The sequence below is a fragment of the Poecilia latipinna genome, unplaced genomic scaffold (assembly GCF_001443285.1).
Source record: "Poecilia latipinna isolate Pla-1442-1.1 unplaced genomic scaffold, P_latipinna-1.0 Scaffold250, whole genome shotgun sequence".
NCBI lineage: Eukaryota > Metazoa > Chordata > Actinopteri > Cyprinodontiformes > Poeciliidae > Poecilia > Poecilia latipinna.
In genome coordinates, this window is record NW_015112866.1 from 410061 (window position 1) to 435073 (window position 25013).

At 42.9% G+C, this 25013-nt stretch overlaps 1 protein-coding gene across 3 annotated transcripts in view; it reads right to left on the reverse strand.

Moving 5' to 3' along the window:
- Positions 1-2256: 2256 nt before the first annotated feature.
- Positions 2257-25013, reverse strand: part of rarga (retinoic acid receptor gamma a) — a 69404-nt gene continuing 46647 nt past the window's right edge. For 2 of the 3 annotated variants that reach the window (XM_015032795.1, XM_015032794.1), the window contains exons 3-9: positions 10405-10553; positions 10063-10204; positions 7778-7941; positions 7370-7546; positions 6847-7051; positions 6232-6390; positions 2257-5430 (exon numbers count right to left, since the gene is read on the reverse strand). In XM_015032795.1, coding sequence (XP_014888281.1) covers positions 5063-5430; positions 6232-6390; positions 6847-7051; positions 7370-7546; positions 7778-7941; positions 10063-10204; positions 10405-10553 — 1364 coding nt within the window. In that variant the 3' untranslated portion in view covers positions 2257-5062. Of the gene's footprint in view, positions 5431-6231; positions 6391-6846; positions 7052-7369; positions 7547-7777; positions 7942-10062; positions 10205-10404; positions 10554-24588; positions 24982-25013 lie in introns of those variants that run through there. The other variant, XM_015032796.1, reaches the window with a different exon arrangement.

The following is a 25013-nucleotide window of genomic DNA, read 5'->3' on the forward strand; positions in this document are numbered from 1 at the left end:
TTTGATGGATTAAAAACATATGTTAATACCCTGTAAATTGTTTAGTTTGCTCCGTTCAGAAGTGTCATCCAAGTGGAAAATAAACAAAGCAAATAACTTTTAAAAGTAGTCCAAAAATGAGACAATGATGAATCTGCTTTCTGATGGAGTGTTCATTACGCTGTGGGATGTCTGACACACTACCCTTCATTCAGTGCAAAGGCATAGTGGGAGGAGTAGCACTAGGGATATAATAATAGGGATAAATAGGAGCCAAAGAGTCCACCAATCCTCACCAATGTATTTGGCTTTTTATGATTCACAATTTTTCTCAACAAGCTAAAAAAATAGAATTTATAATGAACACAAACACTGAAATTCCCAGTTAGTTAGATTAATTCTGATGCTTAAAAGCCATTGTAAAGTACACTAGAAGTTACTATAATTTTAACACATTGGTCTATCTACAGCTAGACAAATCATACAACCATTTTCAAGCTCATGATGAAGTTAATTAATGCAACATCATACTTTAGCATCAGTAATAGCATACCACTTGATACATATATTGGCAATAAATGAAAAAAGTAAAATAGATAAATTATTCACTGAGATATATGGGATTATAGTGTAATTTATGCAAAACATTTGCCGCAGGATTGTCAGCTGTACACAAAACACAAATGTGCACAATAAGACATTGAGTTACGTGCCGTTGATGCCGCAGGAGCTTCTTCAAGGAGTTCCCCATTATTCAGTGAAATACTGTAACATCCAGGTGAAAACTAAAGGTAGGAATTGCCCTAGTGAATGGTGTGTGTGTGTGTGCGCATGAGCTGAACTCTTTCTTTTTCCATTTCTTTCATCATGGTATTACAATTCAATTCTTATTTACACCTTCCATTTCCTATGTTAATGAATGCATTTATAAGTTTTTCATCCATAAATGAGACATAGCTAAAGGAAACCCGCATTTCTCTGCAAGAATAGGGAGTAAATCATGGAAGCAGACCTTTATCTGATGTCCTTGTTCTGCAGGGGGCTGTAATTTATTAGCTCTAGTTTCCCTATGACTCCATGCAGCGTACCAAAGCCTGAGAGTCACAGTGCAAGAGCTCCCTCTACTGCTTTATCCCAGTAACAACTGAGTGGTATCCCTCTACGCTGTTTACACGGGTAGTGCAGGCGCTCCTCCTGAAATGGGGGGGAAAAAAAAAGAAAAAAGATGCAATAAAAAGTCCAGAACTCTCACAAAAGTAGTTTATTGTGCCTCTTACTGTTTATATGGCTTTTCTTTGTATGACAAGAGTTGAAATAAACAGAGGATTGGCAACACATTGGCCATGTTGACAAAACAAAACACATAAAACAACATAATCTCAATGTTCTGCCAGCATTACCATCACTAACATCTTGCAGAGAAAGGAAGAATGAGGTCACACAAGAGCTTTTTTTTTTGTTTGTTTTTGTGTGTGTGTGTGTGTGTGTGTGTGTGTGTGGCAGCACCATGCTGAGGACATTCACCCACTGACCAAAAGACATTTAAAAGCATTCACACAGAAACATACACACGAGAAGGCCTGCCCATGTTCAGAAGACAAGTCTCAATGCTACTAGAAGAATGTTCATATTGCTTTAAACAGAGATCGAAAAGGAACCTCTGTACTGTACATCAGCCATGTTCTCCCAGCTCAACGGCCGTTGTGACATTTTGGCAATTAAGTATTGATACATGAGAACGCACATTCCTCTCCCTCAGTAAGAGCTGAGGGTATACATTGGAAGACAAGATGAGATAATGGCTTTGAGATCAGAAGGCAGTTTGCTGCACAGATGCTCAGGTGGTTATGAGAGTCAGACTGGCATCTATGCTCGTTTTTTTTTTTTTTTTTTTAGACCTTCAAGGCGTGCACACGGAGGTGGCGTAGGGGGTGGGGCTTACAATCCACACATAGTTAGAAATACACACATAAATATTGCCTGTTTCTAGCATGCCGTAAGAGCATCTAGTGTTTGGTCCTTTCTGAAAAGCCCTGAGTCTGATTAAAAATATCTTTCACAAAACTGAAAAAAAAAAAAAAAAAAATCTTGCATTTGCCATAATCCATTATGCTGATGTCACTATGTGTGGATGTTTACGCCTAAGCCGATGTGTGAATTAACTATGTTGATGTTCTCATCAGTTCTGACTAGAGGTGCCCCGGTAACAGCTTTGTGGTTTTTTTTGTAAAGCCGTAACCTGCTTTTCTTGAGGTTCGCCAATTCTGATTTCTGCTTACAAACTTTTTCTTTCTTTTCAGTTTTTTTTTTTTTTTTTTTAAACCAGGTAAAACCCCATTAAGATCCAAATCTCATTTCCAAGAGAGGACTGGGGAGAAATATGCAACACAAGCTACAGAGCTTGGCCAAAGGTTTGGAAGCAATGTTAACTTTTTGCACATATATATTCTGCAACAAAATAAACAGTACTATCATGTAGAGCAGTCCAAGTCCAGGCTTTGAGATCTACCACCTTTCAGCTTTTACACACCTCCCCTTCTGCAACACACCTCAATCAAATGGCTCATCAGCTTTACTTTAGCTCTGCAGATGCATAGAAATGAAACATTCGTGTGATTCAGGTGTGTAGCATCAAGGATGCATCTGAAAGTTACAGGAAAGTCGAGTCAATGATCAGAATACATTTTTACCAGGATTATCACATATTTGAGGGTTCCTTCTTCAAAGCAACCTCTTCTGACTTAAATAAGAGCATGATATACTGTACATACAATATGTTAACACTTATGTTGTTGTTGTTTTTTTTTTACCTTTGCACAAAAGTTGTGACTCTTGCGAATCTTAACCCTAAAACTAAGCCCTTTCTTTCTTTGTGCTCCAACATCAACAGTGTTGACTAAATGAACGAAAACAGAGTCGGATCATGCTATAAAAGAATTGAAAAAATATTTAGAAGTCTTTATTTTTATTTTTTAAGAAAGTATTCTCAATAGAAACATGCTTCCAAACTTTTGGCCTGTAGTGTGAAATTAAAGTGTTGAAAATATTTTTTGCAGCATTCCTGTGAAGCAGTTAACATTTAAATCTGTCATCTGTCAGAGTTAAGCATCTTATACTAGCAATCTGCATCCTTGGTACAATTAATAATAGGCCTACCAACTGTAAAAAAAATAAAATAAAACAGTCTTCATGTATGTTTCCTGGATAATACAGATCCCAATGTTTCAAGCATTGCCCCATAACAGACAAGAGGCTGACTTTTCAAAAGGAATAAATCAGAGCAATTTGGCTGTAATATGTTCCAACTTCCAGTCATCGATGGGACATCCAAAAGGTGGGTACAGATCGAGATCCTGTCACAGCTGTCTACTTCTTGTACGCAGAGCATCTGATCACAAATCGAGGAATACTGCAAAAGTAAGAACTGATGAGAACACACCGAATCTAGCTCTCTGCTGCGGCCGTCTGGATGGTCAAACCGACTTCTGACAGATTTTGTGCTTCCTCTGACTTCATTTTCACAAACAGCGCACCGATGACTCTAACCAGCAAGTTTTAAGTCTTCCTCTTGAAGTAACAACTTCCGCACCGAAGAGAACTGTTGTCAGTACAGCTTGACAGCACTTTCGTATGGTGCATTCACAGATCGGAAAAGAAAGAAAAAAAGATTGGACTTTTGAGTTTCCAGCCAGGCAGTCAACCGATCAGGGAGAATCGATCTGAAAATCAGACGTTTTCAAGCCGCATCCCTAGTTCAGACGCGCTAAAGGGGAATATTATGCTCAGAGATGGAGGCTTTAATCTTAAAGGATAAGATGTGACCAAATAATTGACAAAAGTGCTACTTTAATGGTCAAGTGTAAGTCTTTGTCCCAGCACACTAAACCATGGAGGCACATCTTTTACTAGGAGAAATCTAAGGAAAGTGTGTGTTCTTTAAGTGACTGAGGATGTGTTCTTAGTACACGTGAGAAGAAAGCACTTTAGTGTGAGTAACGCCTGATTGTGGCTGGAGTCCCTGCCTGTAGTCAAACTCATTATCAACAGTTGACTTTCCCAAACTTTGGCACAAAGATACTTCCTGCACATATTGGCTTTAATGGCAGCAAAAGAGAGAGAGAGAGAAAAAAGTCAATTCCCTGATAACAGAAACCGATTGGGTCACTGCAAACACAATATTAGTTTTGCATGATTATCATTGAGATCTGCAGCAAGCTAAGGCGCTCCAAAAACAAACAAACAAACAAAGAAGAATATAGAGCTAATAAGCTTCTGCAGATCGGAAGGAAGACCCAGCTAGCTGTAATGATGCCTCTTTTCCTCTGAATATCTTCCCAGGAAACTTAAAAAAAAAGAACAAAAAAAAAGAGAAAAATTTGCCAAAAGAATTCATATATAAAAACCAGAATAAACACATGAAAGACAAAATATAACATTATATAGATGTGTATGAACTTATTTAGTAATTCAAACTTAAACAATCAGAAACCAATGTTCAAAAAGCAACAGCCACAAACTAGTAATAAAAATAAAAGGGTTAGCATACTCAATTTGGTATTGCCCTGTACTTTTGCTATAATGTGCTTGTTGTAATCCATCGGAATTCAACTGCTCAGTTCTGGTATCTGGTTTGGCTGTCCCTCTGGTTTTAGATATCGAGAACAACAGAGGAAAGAAAGGAAATATTTAGCTTTTGAAAGAGGTTGCGTTCCTTGTCACGTCAACTCCTCTCACGGCTAAGCCAGGAGTTCATATAGTCTGTTGCCGTCTCTTCTTGACTTTATGTTTCTACGGTTTCCGTGTCACGAGTCATGGACCGTGTGGCCTGAGTTGGAAGCGTCTGAACACTTAAGGCTGTGCTGTGCTCCAATCAGGAGGACACAGTGATGTGCAGCAAGGAGAGCAGCGGGAGAAAGGAAAGGCCAGCATTTTCATTTTCTTTTTTTTTTTTATTCAGGAGGAAGAGCGAGTGAGGTTTTGTTGTATGTCTGTGTGTGTGTGTGTGTGTGCGTGTGTGTGTGCGTGTGTGTGGATGTTTGCATGTGTCTGTATCAAGAGCCTATGTGTGTATGAAATGTTCTCTTTACTGCGCCCTCCCCACAAGGCCTTTCCTTGACCCATCTAAGTTATCCAAAACCCCCCAGGGCTCCCCGTCGCTGTCCGAGCCCCGTTCTCGCTCTTCGTCTCCCAAGTCGTCGTCCTCGTCCTCGTCCTCCTCTTCTGGTGACGGCTCGCTGCAGTTTTCCGTGCCCCAGCTGTCGTCCTCATCCTCGGCCTCCTGCTTCACAACCAATGCCGGAGGCGGCGGCGGCGGCGGAGGTGGCGGGGGCGGCGCGCTCTCGTTGCACTCCGTTTGGTCTTCAAACGCGTCGGGGTTCTCCAGCATCTCCCTGATCAGAGGAGGCATCGGGCCGGGGATCTCCATCTTCAGAGTGATGGCTCTTTCTGCACCTGGACACACAGAGATCACATGACAAATGATCACATGAAAATAATCCATGGCTGTAGGAATCTTTGACAAATAGTAGACTGAAAGGTATTTCTGTGCAAGCTTAGCACTGCAACCCACATCCGTCAGAGGCTCATGCTCAGTCAGATATGATGAAGAAAACCTTGGAACGACCGGTTTGGATTTTTCTATCCCAATTTTAAGTCTTTCTGGTTCTTAACAGAATCTCGTCATCCAACCTCCCATCAGCTTTGACTAACTTCCTTGTCCCTTCTAAGCAAAAGCATCCCCAACACAATTTATTGAAATGCATGCCACCCTTTTCACAAGCTTCCTCTCCGTTACGTTTTGAAAACCATCTATCATTTCTACCATTATGCACTGAAAACCCCAATGAAATTCCCCGAAGTGTGTAGAACATGACAAGATAAAAAGTTTAAGGAGTGTGAATATATAATTTACAATTAGTAAAATGTAAAACTTTAAATGCATGTTATTCATCCACTTAAACTATTTTCATAGTTTCATAGTTTGATAACATTTAAAGCGTGATTTTTGGAGGGAAGTATTTGCTCAAACCAGTCTTGATTTTCTCTACCTTCATCTGACCAGATCTGTTTACAAGTCTGTGATTTGAACAAATGCAAAAAAAAAAAAAAAAAGTGACATTTGAGACAAATATTACTTAGCTTTTAAATTTTATGGTTACTTTCCTCTTTGCTGACTTTTCAAGCCGCCAATCTGAAGCTGAACTGTGTCAGAAAATATTAATTTGTTCTTGGCAAATGACTGAAAATACTAACCTTTAGTGCTGATCCCTCTGAGGTCAGTGATCTTCATCAACATGCGAGGGAACATGTGGGGTTTGTTGGGGCGACGGCGGCGGGCGTAGATCTTAAGAGCCTCTAGCAGAGGCTCTTGTAGCTTATCTACTTTTTCTGGCTCTTCGAGATCCATGCGATCTGAAAAAAAAAAAAAAAGGATTTTGAATGTATATTTAACTATTTTTTTTATATGTGTTATATGTAAATTGTGATCACTTCTGAATATACTAAAAACACTTTAAAATAATAAAAACTTAGACTGATTGAGTGCTCCAGGGGAGCTGTGGCTACTATCCAGTAGCTTGCCACCATCACGTGTGAATGTGTGTGTGTGCATGTGGGTGTGTGAATGACTGCATGAAAAGCACTCTGGGGTCCTATGAACTTAATAAAGTGCTGTACAACTATAAACCATTTACCATTTGCCATATCTAACCCACTGACTGACTGGCTGAATGAAAAGATATATTCTACATTTTATCCATAAATTTCTGCTTTTGTTAAAGCAATAAAATTTCAGAAGAGCCTATTCACAAAGATCCTTTCTCCTTACTGCTCACTGAATCGCCTCGTGTGTATGTACGGTTGCAGTACCTCCACAGATGAGGCAGATGGCGCTGAGGAGACCAGTCTCAGTGTCATCCATCTCCAGGGGTAGAAGTTGGCCAGCAAAGGCAAACACCAGGTCTGTGAGTGGTCCGAACCCAGCGTTGTGCATCTGAGTTCGGTTCAAAGTCAGGCCGTCTGAGAAGGTCATAGTGTCCTGTTCAGGGGTGTAGCGTGTGCAGATTCTCAGCATCTACAAGGAATAATAAAAGCGTGAAAAAAAAAAAAACAACAACACAGGAATGTGGTAAAATAGGGTGTAAGGTTATGACAGACATGCTTACTAGAGCTCAAAACACCTAACAAAAGAGATAAATTATGCTCACTGTAGTCATATTGGATTATGTTTTACCAGGTCAAACTTCCCTGCAGTACCACCTACGTCCACCAGATACCAGCATAATCTCAGCACAATCTCAGCACGAGACATCCCGCTCCTTTTTTTTTTTTTTTTTTTTCACAATAAACTGAGCGTTGACAAAGCCAATATTGAGAAAAAGCGATCCCTCACCAGAATGTCCAGGCAGGCCGACTTCAGCAGAGTGATTTGGTCGGCGATAGTGAGGGTGGTGAAGCCTGGCAGGCGCTTGGCAAACTCCACGATCTTGATGATGCATTTGGTGGAGAGCTCACTGAACTTGTCCCAGAGACCCAGGTCCAACTGAACGCGGTGGTCCGAGCTGGAGTTCTGAACGCACAGTGGCAAACACAGCTCAGTGCGTTTTATCATCCGGAAATATTCCACCCGATTTGCATAAAGAGCCAAAGGTGCAACACATTTCCATTTGTCATCGATCAAATAAGGGCCGAGACGAAATCCATTTACATATCGCATCAATCATTCAGACACAATGCAAATAACCTAATGGGAACTGAATTAGTCAAGCCGTGCGTTTTTATAGATATTGGAATGACTTACGGTGGTGTATTTTCCCAGCTGGCAAAGTGAAGGAAATGTTTCTTGGTGAGCTTTGCTGACTTTATTGACCAGTTCTTCAAGCTCTCCACTTAGCTCATAGCTCTCTGGTAGCACCACCTCCTCCTTCACGTCCTTCTTCTTCTTGTTTCTGTCGTTGCGCACCGCTACATGGAGACAAAAGGTGTAAATGAACGGCAGCTGCTAGCCGAGATTTGATAGTAATCTGCAAAAAATAAAAAATAAAAAGAAAATCCCTAAATGTTTGTGATACTCGAGATCAGTAACTGAATAATGGACCTTTAATGATTTGCACACTCACCAGCAGAAAAAATAACTCAGCAGCAACAGAAGCTGCTCTTAAAGACACTGACACCAACACCCATCTCCTGCCTATCACCCAGTCACTTCCACGTCGATCAATCTGTCCACGAACGCGCATAAGCCAGTCCACTCTCTGCCTCCTCTCCCTCCTCCGCCTCCCATACTTTCCTTCCTCTCAGGATATCCAGTAATAGCAGAAGCACAATGTGATCCCGGTCTTAACACACATCCCACACAAACATTACACCCACGTACATGCCCCCCCCCGACCCCCCGGGGGCTCTGCGAAAGGGCAAGGAACTGGCACTCGCAACCGTCGACAGTGTAAAACAAAAAGAGGGCACAAAAGTGGCGACTGTGACTCTGCAAGCGGCATGAATCCCGCCGGTTCTCTATTTGTCAAGAGTTTTAAATCATATTTTCTCCTGCGCTCTCCTTCATGAATGAAGTCAGTGTTTGCTGTCAGCCAGAGGGGGTGAGGTTTTTGCGGTGAAACAGGACGTCAGATTCGTTTTGCGAAGCGATTAGTCATATGACTGGTGCAGTACCAGCCTCACCGTGATCACAACCCTTTGAAGAACTCATCATCTGCTTTTGTCTTCTCTGCTGCACAGTTTCCCCAAAGTCCTTGCCTGAACATTCAAGCAACCTAATGTGAATTGATGTGCTAACAACTTCGGCCAAGCACACATTACTCCATGTTGGCAGTGAGTATCAAGTGTATTATAAAGAGTCGGTCCAAGCTTGTATGGAGCCCGAAGAAGAATCAGTTCTCTAGGGGCCACTTCTAATTAAATCCACCGGCCACCAGCTACCACAGCATGAGTAAATTTGCATCACTGGATTGTACATCAAACACAACTAGTTTCACGGTTGACTGATAAGGTGACACTGGATACCATTAAAGCACTGAAAATAAAAATAAAAAATTAAAAAAACAGTGTGTTGAGATGATGCTCATCTCTTACACTATAGGAAATAGATGTCAAAACAGTCATTTTTAAGACCAACTCATTGGTACCAGCCAATGAAAAATTACATCCAGTGCTTAGACACAAGCAGCACAAATTAAGAAAAAGTATTTATCAAACCATGAAGACTTTTTTTTTTATTATCTCAAACTGTGTATATCTTGCAAAAAAATATATATCAAATGTGCTTGCAGGAGACTTTGAAAGTGTGGCTGAGGATTTTTGAAGAGAGGTTCTAATATAAAGTTACGAACAGTGAATAACTGTCCCTCTTTTCTATAAATCCAGATTAGGTAGCCTGGGGAGCTAAAGCTAACACTGGATGTGAGGTGGGATAAGACCAAAGTGGATTTGTAACGTGTTAAAGTAGCTCCGATCTCAAAAATATCACAGCGGCTTATGCAAATCCTCTTATATGAATTTTTAAACGGTTGCAGTGTTTGCTTTGGGTGGTTATTTACATAGACGCTGATGATTATTTACACAGGAAATGGAGGCAGAAGGTGTTGTGCCACCAGTGTTCTTCCTGTGTGAAACACTGAGAATAGTGCAAGGAAATCATATTTGGTCAAAGAAAGTATCTGAAAAATAAGGAATCTGTAAAAAAAAAAAAAAAATCAATAAAATAGCATTCACTTAAATAGCCGTTATGCTTTAGTATTTTATACAGCTTTTACACTATTCTCAGTATGTGTTTCACGCAGGCCCGACACTGGTGGTGCGATGCCTCCAAAGCTCAGTGTCTTGTGGAAATAAACTTCAGTTTCTCTGTAGCAAACCACCCATTGCAAACATGACAATGGTGTGAAGGTTTACAAAATCTGTTAACATAAGCTAGATTTCAATTGTTTTAACACAATAAAGTCTGCTTTGTTCAAAAATCCTGAACTATCCGTTTGCACACCCTCGGAGACCCTTTGTTGGCTTGAGGATCAGCTCAGACCAGGTTTTTACAACCGGCTCGTTTCGTCTCCTAAGCTGAATGAAACCCACCTTCCTTGGACATGCCGACCTCAAAGCACTTCTGCAGCCTGCAGTACTGGCAGCGGTTGCGTGTGACCTTGTTAATCTGGCAGTTCTTGTCTCGGTGACAGGTGTACACCATGTTCTTTTGGATACTGCGACGGAAGAAACCCTGAAGCATCAGGAAGCAAGAGACAAAAGAGTGCGAGGGCAAGAAAAAAAAAAAGAAAATGAGGGCCATAGTTATCAAAGAAAGGATATGACATTTAACTTGGTGCTCTTCCTCTCTAACTCGGGATAAAAATAGTAGCTATAAAGGTGCATGAGATGAGTTGAAGGGAGACTAAGTAGACTCCTGCAGGTCCTTCTCACCTTGCAGCCCTCGCAGGAACTGACCCCGTAGTGGTACCCTGAGGACTTGTCCTGGCACACAAAGCAGGGTTTGTAGACACGAGGTGGGGGAGGAGGAGATGGAGAACTGGGTACCATCTCCTCTGAGCTGGTGCTCTGGGTCTCCACCGCTGTGGGAGGAAAGAGAGAAAGACATGTAATCGGTCAGTAATTGTTCATCTCTGAATACCCCGTGTGTGTGTGTGTGTGTGTGTGTGCCTGTCAGTTCACACACCGGATGTGAATGTTTGGGTGTGTCTCACTGAACGCTAAGACATTGATTTGACAGCTGACTTGACACTCATTGCCCTTCAGTTCAATTCATTTACTGTCCCATCCTTGCCGCTTAATTTAACGCAACACTTTTTTTTAATATTCACACCACATGGCAATGCTCCAGTCTAAGTATTGTCTTAGCTTCACTCTTTGTTGCAGGGGATAAAGATAGCTCATGAGATCCGAGTCCCTGGCCACGAGTGGAAGTAAACTTTCAAGTCTTTAGAACAGAAGACGTAAACTCCAGTCCTCAGTTTTCAGGTTCGGGGCGCTTCAACTTTTAAATGTACATCTGCTTCATAGATCATTAGCGACCATCTAAGGTCCCAGCTAGACACAGATAGACTACTCAAAGTATTTTTGAACAGAAATCCCCCCAATTTGGAAAAATCCTTTCTACAAATATCTAGGAATAACTAGCAGGTGGTGAAAACATCAACATTAGCTTCATTAAAATTCTAAATTAAAAAATTATGAGGACTGCTGTAACAGAGTGACATAACCGTTAAAGCGGTTTTCTTTCAGCCAATAACTTTTTCAAGCTACATTAAAAAAAAAAATAAAATAAAAAAACAGCATAGCAGCACAGCGAGCCAAAGGTGAAACTACACCTAAAAAAATTGCATCACTGTTGTGGTTTCAAGCACTAAAAGCCAGAAATAGAAAACAAGGTATTGTTTTGTTTTATCTCCTAATACCATAACCACATGCACACAAAACTGTTTTTAAGTATCTTCACTTTGGAAAGTTTTCTGGTAGATATTTCGTCGCCTAGAACTTAGTTTGCCCATCGACAGGAGGTGCAAACGACATCAGGCAATAGATTTCTGCCACTTATGACCTCCTACCCCCCCCCCCCCCCCCCTCCATGCTTTAAGTCTTTCAAGGCACATTTGGGTATATCATTGTTTCATCTGAACACAGTTGAATGAAGAGATAATGACTTCCTGACAGGCCCAGAGTAAACTATTTCTTTTCCTAGCAGTAAGCGGGCGAGGTATTGATTGACAAGTCGTCTGGTAAGGTTTCTGAATTTGCCACTGAAGCCAAAAGTCAAAGCCTGCTTCTCTTCATTCCACACGCCAACAACAATTCATGTGGACGCCTAGGAGGAACAAAACGAGCACGTGACAACATCGCAGGCTTACACAACATGGTGTATGGCTTCACTTGGAACTTCTGACAGTTTCTGCTCAGTTCACAAACATGCTACGTGCTACGGTGCATTACACTTCATTACATTTCAAAGCAAACCTCGCATAGGCTGTTTTTATATATATATATATATATATATATATTTTGAATGTGTGTGTGGTGTATATGTTCCATAGTTGCCCCTGTGAAACACAAGCCGCTGCACACAGGATCAGATCTTTGTCACACATGTTGGTCTGCATCAGCTCAAACCCACCAACCCTTCCCTAACACACACACACACACACACACACACACACACACACACACACGGTCAAAAAAACACTTTCACCCTTGGTCACCTTCGAGCTTCTACCCCCAACTCTGAATCGCACTAACCCCTGACACATAAACCCTATTTTTCTCTTGTTTCCTGGCCCTAAATTCCTCAGTGCAGCCCTGCCAGGTTTTAACAGAGGCCTAAGCTCGTAAGGCGGCCTATAAAGGCGGTCCCATGGCTGGACTGGAGGCCCCAGCCCGGCTGGCAAGCACTTTATTGGGACTCGGTCACCTTGGGCAGCTATTCACACCACCAGCTGTGTCTCCCAGCCCGTAAAAAAAAGCCAATCATAAAATGAAAAACAGAGAGGCTCTAAAATTCTAACTTTTACTGCCCCCGCCTCCCCTCACCGTCACCTTCAATGGAAAGCACAGAGGGCTTGCCTAAACTTAACCTACAATTCCCTTCCTTCTTTGTCTCCTCCTCAAAGCTGAGGCACAAACCACCAGCTTGGCTTTTTACAAGAGAAGGGAGACTTCAAAAGGAAGGGCGGAAAAAAAGAAGTATAAAACAAAGAATTTGATTTTTTTTTAAAAAGAAGAAGAAGGAAGAAGAGGTGAGGGGTGGGGGGAGGGACGAGGCTCGGTGAGGGAGGGCAGGTCTCGTTCAAGACCAAGTTGACCATCATTACCACTTTTGCATCCGCTGCTGTGACTTCTGCTGTACAGCCTCATTAATGAGAATAACAGAAATATACAGACATTCTTAGTTTATTGCCCAATGCTAAAACATCTGGTTTTCATGTGCATTTTTATTTGACTCTAAAGAATCCATTCAAATTCCAGCTTTGAAAGTCCTACCTTGCTGGAGGCAAATATGTTTTCTATTAGCTTTTAGGGCAATCCCGGAGCCAAATGTGCAAATCAATCTGCAACCTGAAGTTTACGCCCACTGAATGTTTCTACAGCAGTTCTCATATGTCCCTGGCCAGAATATAACAAAGCGGCGGGGTCAGCGGGAGAGCAGAAACCCTATGAACGTGCCATGAACTGCTGTTTATGCAATAATAACATCAGCAAATGAGGCTCCAGACCTAGCGCTGACAACCCCGTTAGAAAAAGAAAAAAAAAAGGCCAAACCATATGTGGCGTGAAGAAATGAACATTGACTGAGTCTGTCTAAATGGTAAAAGAGCCTTGGACGGAGAAAGTCAATCCCAGGGAAAACTCAAGGCAGGAGCGATGGAGGAAATATATCAGTTTCTGTCAACACTTTGAACCTGGTTCCTGCTTGAGAACATGACTCCGTGGCCCACCTCCCAGAATGAGCCTCATTCAGCCCATTCTACCCCAGGGCGCCATAGTTGAGAGGGCCCATTCAGGCCACTACTTGGAGCCGCTTTTCCTCAGTCTCTTCGGTCCAGCTCATCACTGTTTAGAAAACAAAGCCCCGTAAAACGAGAGGCCCTCCTTATCAGCGCGCAGAGGCCCGGGGTACTATTTGCATGACAATCTGTTGGCCAAAGCTGGAGAGCCGACGATGGACAGATGAGATGAGAGAAGTGGGATAGGTGGGTGGCTGCTGTTGTCAGGGGACATGAAGAGGATAAGAGGTAAGAAGAAGCGATGGGTTGGTTATCTGCAGCCACTGTTCACTTCCTGTTAGGGTAAGTATCATAAGTATGCAATGCTCACTGTGCACGAGTGACCCAGGTACACTGATCAGACCTAATCCTCTAGTCCCCCTACCGAAGAAACACACACACACACACACGCACAAACACACGCACACGCACAAACACACACTGAACCATCTGTCGCACGAACATTAAATGTTTCAGCCTGAGTGGGATGTGGAGTACATCACTCTCCACAACCTCATTAGATGTAAAATGTGACTGCACATGACAGAAATGACTGTTTAGCTGAAGGTGACTTCATCTAGGTCAATTACATAAAATTCTAGGTCAAGTCAACTGTGCCAGTCAGCCCGCATTCAGGATAAAAGAGATTCCAAAGGCGGGGAAAGAACAGGAAGAGGTCATGTATGAAAACTTGAAAACGTTCTCGAGCACGAAAGCTGCCTGCTGTTCCCTCAGTTGGAAAAAAAAGGGGAGTGTCTGTAATGTATGGTGAGCAAAGGCATGACTGTGCAGCTCCTGTTTTGTGTTGCAACACAACTCTTTTTTTTTTTTTTTTTCTTAGCGAAGCAGCATATGACATTCTGGCAGTGTAACAAGTTTTCTTTCACAATAGCCTTGCAGATTGTTTTATTTTATTTTATTTTTTATTTTTTCTGTTCCACAAGTCTTGTCTCGGCATGTGACAGAGAATGCAAAGGCTTATTCTTAGAACATATAATACTGGCAGATCCATTTAGAGTCATTTAAAAGTGTTTATTATTAGAGCTAAGGCTGAAGCTTTCAGTGGGCTTTCCATTCAATCATTCAGTCACGCACTACTGTTTGTAGGTGTCAAGTTGATTTTTGCTATGAGGATCAGCTAAAAGGCTACAAACTGTTCATGTCTTACTGGCAGTAGTTAACTCTCTTGATCTCTTCATTCAGTAAGTCCAAATGAACTGCTAAACCAAAGCAGACTTCTCTTTAAAAATACTCTAACAATTTATAGAAACAATAATTCATCTCTTCTAACCAACCAATCGTGATTCATGCAAAAAAGAAAAAGAAAAAGAAAAAGAGAAGCGAGATATTAACTGAGGATAACATATTAACGGCTTGTAACAGTTAAAAACCTTACTTCAAAAAAATCAGGAAAACATCCTCTAACTGATAAAATAGCAACAAAAAGAAAAATGTTCCTTTTGAATTTAGAACTTTTTTAATAAGACCTAATAACACGAAAATCTCCCCCTTCTCTTTGTAACCAGAATATTCCTTGGAACCAAGTGCAACTGTAAGAAAGTCCCCACATCTACATTTATTAAAAGCCTGAAAGGCTCGCATGTTGGTCGGGGTGCTGGACAGACAGTGGCAGCAGACGGACAGCAGATTGGGAAAGAATTGTGAACAGTGGGCCGTGAGAATCCCTGGCACATTCAGGTGGGGTCTTTGATGCTGCCCTTGGCTCTCCATTTCGTGACAGAGGCAGCAGCCCTGCAGGATACTGACTGAATGACCATGAGCGCACTAAAAGGTTTCCACGAAGAAACAGGCTTTGTGAAAGAGGAAAAGAAAGTACCACGCCCTAGTCGGCGGTGCCAGCGCACTTCAATCTCCTACTCTCTGCCCACATCTTCCTGCCATCACTCCGAGTCTCTCTCTCTCTGCAAGGCCCCACACCACACGCATGTTTCCTTCCTCTTTTTAATACCAGTCTTTCCGGAGGATCTTCGTCACTGCATTTGCTGTCACTTCTCTTTAATCTTTGCCGTTACACATACCTTACTGCTCTCTTACAGGTCACAAACCCTGTTCAAGCTTTCAGATAGGTTTATGAAACACTGGATTCTTGGGTGACGCTTTGGAGAAGAATTAAGAGTGGCAAACACCTTTTAAAAAGGATGCAAGAGGATTTGCTAAATAAGGTGCTAAAGGTGTTCAGTTCACTTGGCCATAAATCACCTTCAATATCTAAAAAAAAAAATATATATATATATATATTTACCACATGTAGATATCAATATATCTACATAAGTTCTCACCTTGATTTACTTCTCCCTCACATTTTTATGCTGTTTAGATTAAAGTCAGCCATAGTTTTCTTCTTTTTTTTTCTGTAAAATTTTGCTTGGCTGGGGGGGAAACCTCCAGAAATGTACAACATTCTGCCATAACCGGTAAAAGTCATGCACGATAAAGAGATGTGAAAGTCCTTGACTAATGCATGACAAACATTTTGGCATGTGGCTCATAAGTTGCGTAGCTACAAAGCTGGCTCACAAAGTGCTGCCAGAACACCTATGAAAACTTTCTGTTATCCACACAGAAACACCTTTACACGGCGGAGCACAGCAAAGGCAGCAGGAGGGACAGCCATGTCTCCTCGAGGTACATTTTAAGACGTGGAATTACCCCTGCAGGCTGTTGGTCACTTTCAAAACACCCTTTCTTCTTTACAGCACCTCATAAAGGACCTTTTGATATTTTCTTGATGGAGTCGGCCAAGCTGACATTTGGCGGCCCGCACCCGCCCCTCTCCCCTACCAACAACCTGCCCCACCTCTTTCCCTGTACCACACTACCCTGTCAACTTAAGAAGCACAAGTTGGCTTCAAACACACAAACTGCCGGTCCCCCCCTGTAAAACCTCGGTGAGGAACGTTTCCTTCAAATGTCCCTGTACAAAACCCGAGGAAGGAGGCTTTAAAAGAGAGAGAAAATTCTAGGAAATACGATTTCAATCAAGGGGTTTTTTTGTTTGGTTTTTTTATTATTTTTTTTACGTTTTTTTTTTTTCGGTTGGTGGCCTTTTATGAGTGGCACATGCATTAAAAAAAAACAACAAAAAAAAAGCAGACAGTTAAGTGCAGATCTGTGGAAAAAAATCTGTCTCACATGTCCCTGCGGTGAGCTCCAACTGACTCGTCATCTGCCCACCAGAAGACGGGGAGGAACACGTCTCACCTCCTGTGACTGGAGAGTGAACCCGAACCTGGCAGCCCCACACTGGCCTGGGCCATTGATCATGTCAAGGAAGACAGAATAACTGGCGGCCAAGGCAAGGAAGCGGACGGGGAGCGCAGGCATGCAGACGGCTGAGGTGAGGAGAGAAAAGGAGAGAGAGCAGTCATCGAGGGAAACCCTGTCTCTTTGATCCTTGGGTTTTTTTTTTTTTTTTTTTTTTTCTCGTCCTCGCAGACTTCCTCCCACCATCTGCAGCCTGGCTCTCACCTGTCTGTCTCTGGCAAGGCCACTCGCACTCGTTCAATTGCTATTGCTTCCTCCCCGCAACAATAGAAACCTTCAAAAGTAGAAGTAGCCCAGCCATGGCTGCAGCCCGTGCTCTGTCAGAGGAAGTGAGGGGAAAGGAGGATAATGTAAACAACAACAGTAGTATTCACTCCAGCACTCTTTTTTTTTTTTTTTTGGGAAGGGGTCAAAAGCGTGGAAAGACAAAGCCTGATATTAGAGTGAGAATTCTCACCCACACGCAGCAGTGAACAAGTCCTTCCCACAACTGCAGATGCTGAGTGGAAATCATTTACTCCCTCCTTCATTCATAAATCTATAATAAACAATGCACAAGCAAAGCTCATCATCTGAGTGATTTACGATCTGCATGCACATTGTGATTGGTTTCTTTTTTTTTTTCCTGGCAACAGAGGCAAGTCCCCTAAACTGGCACAAACACCCCGGACTCATATCAGATGTAGAAGTCGCTGGGAAACTTCTGCTCTGAGTGGCCCAGTGGAGCAATGATGCATATGAAAGTTTTTCACTCTTGCTTGGCAACCAAACGCCAACCAGTTGCCCAACCTTGCGCCGGGGCGGAGACTCCAAAAACTCTGACGAGAGCGTCTAGATTTAAGCCATTCTGTGATTCATTTCCTCCTCCAAGTTGTCGCAACAGGAAGTTAAGTGGGTAATTGGCATGTGGAACAGAAAGAAAGCTGTTGAACGTGTGCTCTTTTTGCTTGTGATTCACTGCTCTTAACATGCATGAATGCGCCGCTGACAGAGACAATCCGAACAGTTCTGTTGAGGCAAAAGAGGAATGCGCTTTCTTTCTGGTTTGTTGTCTAGCTGTTTAATTCAGGTCTGATCGCAGGGCATTTACAGTAAACTCTCGATCAGCTACAGGTCATGCTAAAGAGGAAATATATTATCGGCTTGTTTGAAACCACTGAGGAGCATGTGCTGTTTTTCCCCTGTGCCTGCTCATGAGAGTGTGTCATGTGTGTGAGCGATAATGCCCCTCTTGTCTCTGCTTCAGAGAAATAACTTTCCACAGCGGCTCAATGAATCGATGAGTGTGTTAACATTGGTTTTATTACTTCGGAATTGTTGCCCTCATGCTGTAAAAGGAAGATAAATTCACACTTATAGTCACAGGCGTACAAAAAAGAAGCAAAACAGCCAAAACTGGTGAAATTCTAACTTTTTGCAGTGCAAGCTAACTATCACAATTGTCTAATCTTATTTAAGCACAACAGTGTTTAAATGAAGTGTTTGATAATACTTACTTTATTATTATTATTATTATTATTGTTATTATTATTTGAATAATTCCTAGCAATACATTTTTGTAGCATATAGCGGCAGATGTCGGTTTGACCAGTCGCAGTCTCCACCTAAGAAGATGTTTAATTGGGTTGTAGTTTGAATGAACATGTGGACATAGGAAAAGTTAGAATGTGTGGAAAGAGTCGCGGTTGAGAAAGTTTCTGCGAAAGAGCAAACATTGAATTATGCTTTTTCTTAGCTTAGCAACAGTGCTTATGCTAAAGTCAAACATGCAAGCAAGCCAGCCAGCTTGCATGAGCTACGAGGCAGCTCTTGCCAGTGAACGGTGCATCTCAGCTGAGGTTGTCTGGGAATAGATTTACATGCCTCCTTGTTAGAGCAGTTTAAAAAGTCTGCAACCAGTCATGCAGCCTGTAGGCCAATCTATGAAGTAAGACAGGAAATAGTTCTTGAGTTATTGCCCTGTTGTGTCAATGCAGCTACCTAATAAAGACACTGTTAGGCTGGGAGACAACATTCGGCCATATTAGCATTTAAATAGTTTATCTGGTGACATTCTGAATTTATGGTGCATAATAGAAAAGGTGATTGAGAGAACAGAATCTGTAAGCAATGTGAGAATAAAACGACAGGCAAACTTGCAACCAAAAGCAAAAATCTCAATTTACGTTTGAAAATTTTTAGAAGCTAGTTCACAGTTTGGCAGGAGTCTGGACTGGATTAGATGCCTACGACAACATTAACATTGTGAAATCAATCCTATTTGTTACTGTTTTACAAACATTTTTTGTTGGTATAAATAGCCTTAATTTATTAAGTGCATTTTCAAATTTGAAATTTAACGAATGTGTTCCAATGGGGATACAGAGGTTAACTTGTTCATTTCTTCCCAGAAACACCAGATTAAAATATCTACTCAAATACAGCACCTGCATAGTCCACCTATTTTATTCATTAAACTATGTTTGTTTTATTTGGTTATGGAGATGCCTCGATATAAAATAAATTAAATAAAACAGAGAATTTTAACCACTAACCAGATAACCACTAGGTTCCCTACAAGGTATCACATTTTCCTGTTTCCCAGTTCAACTTGATTATCAACAGTGACCGCATCTCTTGAACACAAACACAGAGAAACACTTAAAAGTTGCACATGAGGGCATCCGTGAAATTCCCTGGTGCCATTCATCTTATCCCAAACTAGCAGCTACAAGCGCACAATTACAGGCATGTCGGTTTGTGCACACCTGTTCCCCCTCACAGCCAAAGTATACAGGCAAAGACACGCTCGTGCCGAAATGAACACATAAATACACAAACAAATCATCTGATGCTGGCATATACAAATGAACTAATGCACCATTACCGCAAGGATGTTCATGGCAGTTGCTCATACACACACACTGGCAGAATTTGACTAATGTTTGAGGAAAAACAACTCCAACGGGCCTCCTCTATCCGTCCCCATCACTCTCCACTTCTGAGCTCAGATAATAGCTGTCCAACACCAGTCGCTCACCACTCCCGGCCCTGTGCCGTCGGCTGCGTAAACACAACCCATTCACACATACACAGGGCCAGGGCAGTCATGCTCTCCTGGATTTCCAGTCCCGGCCTACATTTTCTCATAACACTGCACCCCTCAGCAACATTTGAGCCTGGCTGTCAGTCAATAACATGTTGGCGACAGAACCGTTCTCCTCACATTTATCACGAGTGCTTAAATGTATGCACTATAAACAGACCTTGCACATGCTCGCATATGCAACTCTCAGGTGTTTGTTCTAATAAAGCCCACACGCACACACAGAAAGTTTGCCAATTGCCCACGCCTTTGTTCATAGGAAAAACGTGGTTGGCAGCCAGAGAGCTGTTCTCAGTAAACAGCTACAATGGGAGCAGCCAGACATTGGGTGTAGGAGTGGGCTGCCACAATAACTTGAACCAACAAAACATTGTGAAAGAACTCCCAGTTTTACTCCAAACTCAAACATTTGGCCTCAAACATTTGGCAGGAATTCTCATATAATGTTACGGAATCAAGAAGTTTGTGAAACACACTTTTTCGGGGATCGGGGGGGGGGAGGAGAACACGCCACAAACTTCAGGAAAACACAAGCAACCAGTCCATGCTGTGGTTGATTGGTTTTATTTACAGCGGTGCGACTGACGCTGCGGAGAGGGCTATAAACTGCTTTTAGAGCAGAGGTGGATTCCAGCACGGACTTGAGGAATCCAGCCCTGGCACATTGTCTGTCTCTGCATTCGACATGCAGTCTGGGTGCCCACTGCCCCCCCCCAACAGACTTCTAAACACCACCACAGGTTAACGTATGGGATTTTGCAAACAGACACAATCTGTGCAAGAACTAATTCACACCGTCTTGCTTATGCATAAGCAAAGCCTCACATAAAAATTAGATTAAGAAGAAGAAAAAAAAAAAAAACACTTTAGGCAACTGCAAGGATTGAGACTGTTTATTTATAGGCTGCTCTGCCCATTAATGGGCTTGGCTATTACTGTGGGGTGAGACAGATCTGCGAACGGGGAGGTGTGACACTGCCACTCAAATCAATCTGAAACAAAAGTCCTGAAGCTACAAAAATATTTTCCAGGCTGCAACAAACAATCAACCATTATCTAAAGCCCCTTATCCCTACAGGGTCTTGGGGTGTGGGGTGGGGGGCTGGTGCCTATTTTCAGCTGACATTGGGCGAGAGGCAGGGAACACCCTGGACAGCTCACCAGTACATCGCAGGGCAACATAGACACACACACTCACACCTAAGGACAATTAAGAGAGACCATTCAACCTAATGGTCTCTCTTAATGATTTTGGACTGTAGCAGGAAGCCGGAGTACCCAGAGAGAGTTGAAGCATGCACAGGGAGAACATGCAGAAGGACCTCAGGCAGGGATTTGAACGCAGGACCTTCTTGTTGTAACTGTGCCTCACTTTGCACCCTATTGCAACAACATCATGAATATGCATATTGGTTGCCTTTGAGAAGTCTCAGAGACAAGGTAATAATCAAACCTTCCAAGAAAATATGCATAGAGATTGCTATTTTTAGCAAAGCTAACCAAGAAAATCATTAATAGGAGGTGCTGTACGAAATTTATAGCAATTTTACCTTCTCTCTCTCTCTCTCTCTCTCTCTCTGTGTCTCACAGAGTGTAACATTGCCTCTACTCCTATAAATGATAAATGATCACACGCAGCTGAAAGGCCCACAAAATAGTTGCTGTTCTTTCATCTTCTAATATGAAAGTTTCTGAAGGGCAGCCAGAATCAGCAGGCCAAGGCAGTTACAGAAAAATGAAGATCAAAGTCAACCACAAAACTGTGACCTGTGCATCTCTACTTATAATGTTACTGCTTGAGTAAACTTTAAAAATACAAAGCAAAACGACTTCTTCCTTGAAATCCCTTTTCAGTGTAACAAGCCTTATTACTACTTGTATGCGTCCGTTACAGATCAGAGACCTCCAACTAGCTAAATTAATCCCAACTTCAACACCGTGTTTTGATAAACTCTTCAAAGGATTAACAAGATTCACGTATATGTGCATCAATATAGTCCCAGTTCCTTGTCAGAATTGAAATATTACTCTGCATTTCCCACTTTTTCTTACACACACACACACACACACACACACATCCTCCCACGCGAGATAGTGCCATCTATATACCCAGCTCCTCCCCCAAAGGCATCCTAATCTTTTAATTGAATCTTTTGTAATTATAATGAAATAACTGCAGACTTGTATCGGAGAGAGAATTATCAGGCCAGAATGTGCCAGCGGTCACAGGCAACTCCTATTTCTTCGGCCACTGATGCTGAGATGTACAACCTTATTTTAATTAGCTCCTCAGATCACCTCCAAACAGCACATTGGGGAAAAAAAAAAAAGGGGTGGGGGGACAAAGAGCGTGTGTGTGACTGTGGAAGTGTGTTAGAGACATTATTACTCAGGCTCATGAGAGTATCAAAATGAATATCCAAACTGTGCTGCGGAGAGGCCGAGCCACGGGCGTGTGCCGATGAGAAAAACACACTTTCCCTTTTTCTGACCCCTCGCAACTGCTAAGCGTGATTGCCTCATTCTTCTAGCAAATGAAAATTGACAGTGCAGGGGTTGGTGTGCATGGGCTCCCTCAAATGGCTTGCCTAGAAGTTGACTAATTCAGTTCTCATTGACATATGACTAAATCAGTGTCCATTATCCCTACGTGTGGGGCAGCTCAGATGTAGTACCAGCTCTGTGGCATAAGGCACTTAAGAGCATTACATGGGTCGGGGCTGGTTGAAAGGGTCCACTTTTCAGCGAGCCACACATGCAGCAACCCTGACAACTGGCCAGGCCGTAGCCTCTGACTAACCCCTGACATTGAGGTCTCCCTACTTGAGGACAAAAACAGGAAAACCTACCATGCACTTTTAAGTCAGCCGATTGTCCCTGGCTAACAGCCAGCGGCAGTGACACTTATCACCACTGCAGATTTACTGCCGGGACAACAGCTTACACTCATCTGCTGGAAGATTTAGTGGGACAAACATTTTTAGTCATAGAAAAATCACAATTCCCATCTATTTCTACCGCGCTAAAAATTAAAACTATTTTTACTTGAGAAGAAAAAAAAAAAAAAAAAAGAACGGTTCGATTCATTTTCAAGCGTCACGGCGGAGTCAAATGACTTCTCAGAAAAAAAAACAAAAAAAAACAGCACTCTAATTTGGTATGCAGGGATCATGCCTCTGTGAGTATGGCATAAGGACCCGGGCAGGTCCCTCTGTCGTGCTGCAGCTGGCTGAACTTAATGAGATATCAGACTCAAACATCAATTCATCAGCCTCATTGATGAGGACAATGAGGAGCAACCGCTTCAGCAAAGAGAGGCATTATGGCTTGTTGTGTGGCAATAGGGCAGCCTTGTTTACAAAGGTTACTGAGCGCAGAGGGTTTTGAAACAGTACACCAAACCAGCCTCCACTTGCTCTGCCAGACTTGGCTCTCCTGCCCTTGGGGTAGCTTCCGGGCACTTATTTGCACCTTCGATTCGGGGGGCAAGGAGTGAAAACTGAAATATAAAAAAAGTACGTCTCTGTCATCTGAGGTGCCAACGCTCTTTTAAATGCGTCCAAGTGTGATGGTGCATCAAAAAAAAAAAAAAAGAGAGGCCTGATTCAAATAAACAAATCCCATCTTGTTATGATCTGGGATTTGCTTAGCTGTAGCGGAGCAGGCTGGGGCTGGCTTGAGTCCCCTCTGGCCTCAGCCTCCGCTGACAGGGCATCTGTCTTCATTAAAGCTCAGCCAGTGTGCATGACGGCCACTGAAATGCTGGTGTCTTCACGATTAATGAAGACAGATGACTCCCCCCACCGAGACGCAGTAACAAGGAACAAAAAGCAGAAGGACAAGCTCGCAGAAGAAAGCAAGGAATAAAAAAGAAAAAGAAAGGTCCCCCATCACCTCCAGCTTTTCGTACATTCTTGAATGCTTTCCACTCCACCATCATAACTGCCTCCCCCCCCCACTTCCCCCTATTGTGTCCCCAGCCCCCCCCCAACTATCACACACTCACAGTAGTAGCCACACCGAAGGTTGTAGAAAAATGGACCCCAGTTGGCTTAAGTGACAGAGGCTTTTCTCAAGTCCGACAGAGCAACAACAGGGAAATAGAGAGAGCGGAGAGAGCTGGCCCCTTTGCTTTGTCAGGACTGTGTGTGTGCTCCCATTTCTTCATTAATTTATTCCCTAAATAATTCATCAGCTTATTAATTCGAGGCTGTTTGGCTTTCCATAAGCGTAAACCAAATCCCTGACCCACAAAGGCTACAGGAGGCAGGTCAAAACTCCCAAAGACAGCATTGCTTTAGGAAAGTGACATGAGGCACGGAAGGGAATAGTTTTTGAAGAGGAATTTGCTTCCTGTCGCTCTACTTTGACAAGGCAAGTTCAAACCTCAAGTGGCTCTTATTGTGACTGGAACTTGACTCTCATGAGGTCACCAAAGTAAATAAACACAGCCAACCCGTTCAATGTAGCATCCCGGTGGAAAGTTTCTGTCTTAATCTCCGAGCAGCCAAAAGCTGGCTGCTAAGAGAGAAAAGGAAAGAGACTGTCTGTCCCAGTCTTTTCCTGTTCTGCTCTGCAGCCCCCTGACAGCAGCCCCCTCAGTCGAGCCCTGAGGGGTAAACAAGACAGCAACAAGAAGGAGTGTGTTTGTGTCTGTGTGCGTGAGAGAGAGACACAGAGAGAGAGAGAGAACTAGAAAGAATGGAGTGTGTCACACATGAAGCCAAGCTGGAAGCCACTTACACTGAACACTGGCACTGCCCGTCCAGGCGAAGGGGTCCAAAGCCGGGAAGAAGGGGCTCGCCTTCCGCAGCATGCACGCACCGCGGCTGGTGACATCATAGAGCTGACGGGGGCCCATTCCCAGGGCTTCCATGCAGTCAAACATGTTTGCCCCCCCAACCCTCAGCGCAAATCACTACGAGGCTCAGTCCTGCCCGCCTGCCTGCCGCTCCTGTCCTGCTTCCACTGCTCACGTCACCCACCGACGCAGTGACAACAACACAGCCCGCCGCAGCTATCTGGACCCGCTTCCCTCCCCTTTCAACTTCTCCCTCGCTGTCACTCTCCGTCCCTCCTGCAGATGCCGAGCTTCTGCCCCCCCACCCCCCGCTTTTTTTTTTTTTTTTTTTTTTTTTTTTTCCCCCCCCCCGGGGGGAGTTTGCGCT